The 6,141-nt window shown below is 67.6% G+C and overlaps 2 protein-coding genes across 5 annotated transcripts in view; both read right to left on the reverse strand.

Moving 5' to 3' along the window:
* The window catches only part of LOC113204802 (tRNA-dihydrouridine(16/17) synthase [NAD(P)(+)]-like), a 28,849-nt gene that overhangs the window by 7,433 nt on the left and 15,275 nt on the right, over positions 1-6,141 (reverse strand). Inside the window, exon 1 of one of the 3 annotated variants that reach the window (XM_026420115.2) lies at positions 232-446. The exons of the other annotated variants lie outside the window; for them this stretch is intronic. Within the exon in view, the coding sequence (XP_026275900.1) occupies positions 232-291 (60 nt within the window). The 5' untranslated portion in view covers positions 292-446. Of the gene's footprint in view, positions 1-231; positions 447-6,141 lie in introns of those variants that run through there. 3 annotated transcript variants of the gene reach the window in all.
* Positions 498-6,141, reverse strand: part of LOC113204843 (palmitoyltransferase ZDHHC5) — an 18,439-nt gene continuing 12,795 nt past the window's right edge. For both annotated transcript variants that reach the window (XM_052264200.1, XM_052264201.1), the window contains exon 2: positions 498-3,207. In XM_052264200.1, the coding sequence (XP_052120160.1) occupies positions 498-3,068 (2,571 nt within the window). In that variant the 5' untranslated portion in view covers positions 3,069-3,207. The remainder of the gene's footprint in view (positions 3,208-6,141) is intronic.

Here is a 6,141-nt window from a genome sequence, read left to right on the forward strand (position 1 = left end):
TATTGATCAAATACATTCCCATTCACCATACCCGGGGCCCGGGGCCCGCCGGCGCGCTCCCGCACCGGAAAGCTTATCGCTTCGGGAGTGCGGATAGCAGCAGTCGATTCGGGGCAGAGAAGTGCGGAATTTCTAGTACACTTTCTAGGACGAGGCCTGCGGTATGGTCACACCAGCCTTTCTACAAAATCGTACAATACACACACAGCTACACTTACACACGCTGCCTACCTTCGTCCTGGAGGTTGCTCGCCGCGCTCTCGCAGAGTTGCTCAGCAAAGTGTAATCCATCCACCATCAGCCGTCGGCTCGCCGATACTTTGTTTCACATATCTAACTCTCACAGACACGACCCACTCGATAGGGGGACGGTAAAGGTACAAAAAAATAGACTCAGCGTTTAGCACTGGCAGTGATAGGGATCAGTCAGGGTGGGGTTGGGGACGGCATTGAGGACGGCACGGGGGGGTTGGTGGCGCTGGGGGTTGGTGGCGGCCTCATAAGGCGGAGGCGGGTGCCCGCGCCTCCTTGTGGGCCGCCCAGCTGGAGAAGCCGCCACTGGGCCCCATGGGCGTGAGGGGAGTCATGGGCGTGAGCGGCGTCAGCGGCGTCATGGCGGAGGACATGGACGACATGGACGCCGTGAAGAACGAGGCGTCGTCCTCGTCGATGTACAGGATGCTGTGGGCGTACTCTTCGTCGTCCGCGTCCTCCGGGTCGCTGCTGGGGATGAGCTCCTGCGCCTGCTGCGGCGGGCTGTCCGGCGTGGTGCGGGTGGTGCGCGGCCGCTGCGGCGTGGGCGGGTTGGACAGCCCGCTCTCGTGGATGGGCGACAGCGTGGGGGACTTGGGTCTGGCGGGCTGCGGGGTGCTGCTGCGGCGGCGTCCCGAGCGCGTGAGCGCCGCGCGCCGCACCGGGTCGGACGGGTGCCGCCGGGGCGCGGGCGGCAGCTGCTGCTTGACCTGCTGCGGCGACCTGCGCGCTGGCGCGGGCTGTGCGGCCGGCTGCGGCTTGGGCTCCTGCTTCGGCACCTGCTTGGGGTCCTGCGCGTACGCCAGCACGTCACCGAGCTCCTTGAGCGAGACGCCCTGCAGCCGGCGGCGCGAGGGCTGCGGCAGCGCGGGCAGCGGCGAGTACTTGTTGCTGTCGGCGGAGGACGGGCGCCGAGGCCGGTCGTCGTGCTTCCCGGCGTGCTTGCCGTTGCTGCGCGAGGACTTGGTGCCGTGCGCGCTGCGGCCGCCGCCGTCGCCGCCCATGAGCCTGGCCTGCGGGGACTCGGCCGTGGGGCGCACCTGGTTGCGGCGCACGCCCGCGCCCACCCCCGCCGGGTACGCCACGCCCGCGCGGGGGTGCGGCGCGCTGAAGGACGAGCACAGCCGGCTGAGGAAGGACTGCTGCTGCTGCGCCTGCGGCCGCGGCGGGCGATGCTGGCGGGGCGGGGCCTGCCGCGGCCGCGGCGCGCGCAGCGTGGACGTCGGCGGCGGGCCCACGGGGATGCGTGCCGGGTTGCACTCGCAGCCCGTGTACTCCGTCACCTCGGGCTGCTGGTAGCCGCCCGTGCGGAAGCTCATCTCCGAGGCCGACTTGCTGGAGCCGCCCTTGAGCCGTGCCTTGCTGCCACTGGAGCGCCTGGACGAGGCGCTGGACCCGCTGGAGCGCAGCGACGCGCAGCACATCGTGTCTTCGGCCACCTCCTCGCGGCCAGGGTACGAGATGGTGTACGGCGAGCCGTGGCCCGCCTCCAAGTCAACGTCCTTGTCCAGGGACAGCGTGGACGGCTTCAGGATGGAGGACGGCGAGGGCGAGTGGATGGTGGTGCTGGCCGTGCTGGCGCGTGACGGCGGCCCACCGCCCGGCGTGGACGACGTGGGCGTGGGGACAGCGGGGCCGCAGCAGAAGGACACGCGGCGGGGTCGAGCCGGTGGCGGCCGCGGCGTGGCCGACGCCGACGAGTCCGACAACCTCGAGTCAAGCGGCGTGCCCACGTTGCTGTGCACGTCCGCGTCCGCGCTGCTGTTGGGGGAGCGCGGCACGCCGCCGTTGCTCGCTGACAGGACGGACAGCGTGGGTTGCGGCTGCGGCGGAGGGGGCGGCGGCTGCGGCAGGAGCAGGGTCGGCTGAGCGCCCGAGGCCGCCAGTTGCCTGTAGCGGCGGATGTACTCGTAGGTGGTGATGCCGAGCACGGAGATGTACACGTGGAAGAGGCACAGGTGCAGCAGCAGCCCGGCCGAAACCGCGGCCAGCACACCCAGGGCGCTCACCACGCACAGAAAGGCGAGCGCCGTGTCCGGAACGAAGAAGGCGGTGGCCGAACGGCTGTGCGGTGCGCCGTAAGTCCAGGGCGACAGCCAGCGCGGCTCCACGTGGTAGAGTACCAGCTCGGCCACGGCCACGCCCACCACGACCAGCGCCGTGAGCACGGCCGACACGACGCACACCAGGAAGGCGGCATAGTTGCGGCCGCCGACGCAGTGGTTGAGCCACTTGCAGTGGTGGTCGAAGCGGCCTACGCACTTGTTGCACACGCTGCAGTGCTTGGTGCGCGGGCCCGAGGTCGCGATGTTGCACAGGTGGCAGCGGCCGTGCTCGATGACGTGCGCGTGCTTGCTGCGGTCGAACTCGGGCACGGCCGTGCGCACGCGGAGGAGGCGGAGGGGGGCGTCAGCCGGGTCCAGCAGCACGGCCGTCAGGTGCGAGACGGCGTGCACGGCGAACAGGACCGCGAGCACGGGCAAGACGGAGGGCCGCAGTTCGGGCCCCAGCGCCGGCACGAGCACGAGGAAGGTGGCGGCCGTGAAGGCGGCCAGCGTCACCCAGCCCGCCACCTGCTGCGGGTGCAGCGGCAGCTGCAGGCCGTGCAGCCGGCGCCACTTGCGGTACTCGGGCGGGCCGAGGCTGTTCTGGAAGGAGCAGCACGGCGCGGAGGCGGGTGCGGCGCCGGGGCCGTTCTTGGCCGGGGCGGCGGCGGGTGCCGCGCGGCCCGAGGGCCGCCCCTTGGACGGGCGGGGCTGGCCGCCGGGGGGCGGCGGAGGCGGCTGCAGCAGCCCCCCGGGGACGGCTGCAGTCATGGAAGGCGCTGCTTATCCTCTTCGTCGTCGTCCTCTTCCTTGAGGGCGGTCAGGGTGTCGGGGGCGGGAGTGCGTGAGGGAGGCGGCGGCCTCATGGTCGGTCACCGCCGCATCGCCCCTGCGGTTCCAGCGCCGGCAACTGAGCAGAGTTGTGGGTTGGAGGCGTTGGAGGGGTGCATCAGGGGGAGGGAGGGGGGGGGGGGCAACGTCGCTGTACATACACGTCGCACACAGTGACGCACCAGCGAGGTTGTTTGTGCATCCTTTTGAGCTGTCCTGTGCCGTTAAGGGCGAAGTTAAGGGTGTACGTACGGACGGGGAGGACAATACGTGAGTCAGGGTTTCGGCGGGTCTGGCATCACAAGGGGGAGGCTACAGCTAAAACTTTCGAGGCCATCCTTACACCAACCGTTGACACATTTATAGAGGGTGTTTTTACTTCTTTATCCTAGCACATCTGCTGCCATGAACTGGGCCAGTCTATTTTCCTGCTCCGCCTTTCTCATCCTTCCCCCCGGGAACTTCCCTTTACACAATGCTAATGTGGTCGCGGTGGTGGTGGTGGTGCTGCTGTCTGGCGGTGCCATTTCGTGCCACGTCACTGCCATCCCTGCGCCCCATCCCCGACGGGGTGGCGCACAGTTTGGCGTGGCGGGGAAGCGCGCCCCCGCCGCCGCAGCCGTCTTTCCTCAAAACATGACGGGACGGATCCCGGTCCGCCTGTCGGCCGCCATAGAAGCGCACCGCGGAGACGGGAAATCGTGTCTGTCTGGCCGACAGCTGCGCACCGCGCCCCAACGACAACAGGGCCGTCCCCGCGAGTAGGTCCGCCGCGTTACTTCCGGCGGACATGCGCGACGCGGCGCCGCCAACGCGCGCGTTATTCAAAACGGAGGACGCGGCTGCGAGAGAGAAATTGTCGGGCGGAATCTCATTTCCAGCGCGGCCCATTACCCGCTGGCAGGACCGCCGCCGCAGCGCCGCCGCCGCCGCCAACCCCAATTTTCCCACGACGGGGAGCGCTGCAAGAAATTATCTCGCGGCGCCGAGCGGAGCGGACCACCGCCGAGGGCATAACTCTGCCCTCAAAGCCACCTCGGGCTGCAGAGGCGGCGGAGGCGGCGGAGGCGGCGGAGGCGGCGGAGGCGGCGGAGGCGGTGGGGCGGCCGAAGCGTCGGGAAAACTTTTAAATCCGGCTTACGCTCAATTTATCAATATTTATTGCTATTTATGGGCCGGAGTAACGCTGGCATAGACGCGGTCCATCTAGCAGCATCCAGCAGCAACAGCCCCCCCGGCGCCCCGTCTGCCTGCTCCCCCGGGGGCTCCTCGCAACCCCCCCTCCGCCACCCGGCTCACCGCATACTCTTTACGATCGACCGTGTTCACCAATCTCTGCCTCGGGATTGGCCCCGTCTTCAAGATTTCTTTTACGAGACGGCCGCGGGACGGGCTCGCCGTGTCGGGGGCCCCGAGGGCACCGAGGCCAGGAGGGGAGGGGTGGGACAGGCGCGACGGCTCCACGGGCCGACATTCCCGGCACGTTCGCGAGAGACCTGAGCGCCAAAGTTATCAGCTCAAAGCCCCCCCGCTCCCTCTTCCCCTGCCTCCCGGACAGACGGCTATTTTTTCTACCCCTTGCCTTTTACTACTTTTCTTTTACTCTTGGACCGCCTGCCGTCCAGCTCACGTCTCCATTTCCTTATCCCTTTTCTCTTTTGGCCTCGGGATTATTAGTCAACATCAGGAAAGGGCGGTGAGCCTTCGCTAAGCCACTTCGGGGGCGGCTATCAGGGAGTCTCTACAAAGCGGAGCGGTGAGGGGGTGAGCAGACCACCCAGGGGTATGTAGTCTCTACCCCCCCCCCCCCACCTGAGGGGTGAGTAGACCCCTAGAGGTGTCGCCGCTCGAATGGGGTGTAGTCCCCCAGGGGTGTGTAGTACCCCAGAGATGTGTAGCCCAGGGGCAGACGCGCTGCGTTTTGTTTTTCCTCACCTAGGCGGAGGGGTTCCCGTGTTTCGCTGCCGAATGCCAACGAGGAGAAATATTGCGCACCATCAGCGGGTGTCTGCCGCATGGCCCCGCGTCGCGTCGAGAAGCAATATCTCGGCGAGGCGAGACGAAAGGCCCCGCCGCCCCGCCTTGGATCGTAACACGCCTCCTTCGCAAACAACCCCAGCGGGCCACGCACTCAATGGCGCAGCTGCGTGAGGCAAGAGAGGGAGAGAGGGAGAGAGGGAGGAAGGGAGGGGGAGAGGGGGAAAGGAAGGGGAAGGGAGAGGAAGAGAGGGAGGAAGAGAGGGAGGAAGTGAGGGACAGAGGGAGAGCGTACGTTCAAACGAGAGCGGAGCCGGAGAGCGCGGGCGGCGGGTCCGCGGGGTCTGGTACCCCCACCTTGTCTGTTGTTGACATTTTATTCTGTATGGAACCCCCTTTGGCCTTTCGGAACGAAGTCGCGGCGCTGCGGAGGGGCCCCATCCCATAAACTCTCTGCACTACGCTGTGCATACAGAGGGGCGGGGATGGGGCCGTCCGTTGAACCGCGCCCACCAGTGCGGCGTCGTGGCCGAGCGGGGCGGGACGAGGAGGTGCCAACACTATCGGCGGGATGATCAACGCCCCCCCCCCCACACCACACGGCCCGCCCTTAATCAGCGCCCCAACCCCCCTCTTCTTCAGCGATGGTACCTCCTCCCGCTCGTCCTCCACCCCTGCCCCGCCCAACGCCGCCCATCACACGAAGCAGCACCCCTTGGCCCACATTTACTGACCCCGCTCCGCCAGAAGAGACTTGACACCGCGCGGGAGGGAGCGAGAGCGAACGAGGAGGAGGGCGGAGGGTCGGGGAGACAGGGGGAGAGAGAGAGGGAGAGGGAGAGGGGCCATTGAAAGGGGGCGGAGTAGGGAGGGCGACCAGGACGACCCCCCAGGGCACAGCAGGGAGGGTCATTCGACGACAGCACGTCGCCTCCAGGGCGCCAGATGCAGGTGCAGAAAGCAGCCCTGGTTTCTCTTTTCTCTCTGGTCCTCTCCCCAGCTTTGCCCCACGCCAGGCCAACCGCCCTCCCCCTCC

Source organism: Frankliniella occidentalis, unplaced genomic scaffold, assembly GCF_000697945.3.
Source record: "Frankliniella occidentalis isolate FOCC.00 unplaced genomic scaffold, Focc_3.1 Scaffold17, whole genome shotgun sequence".
In the NCBI taxonomy this organism is placed as follows: domain Eukaryota; kingdom Metazoa; phylum Arthropoda; class Insecta; order Thysanoptera; family Thripidae; genus Frankliniella; species Frankliniella occidentalis.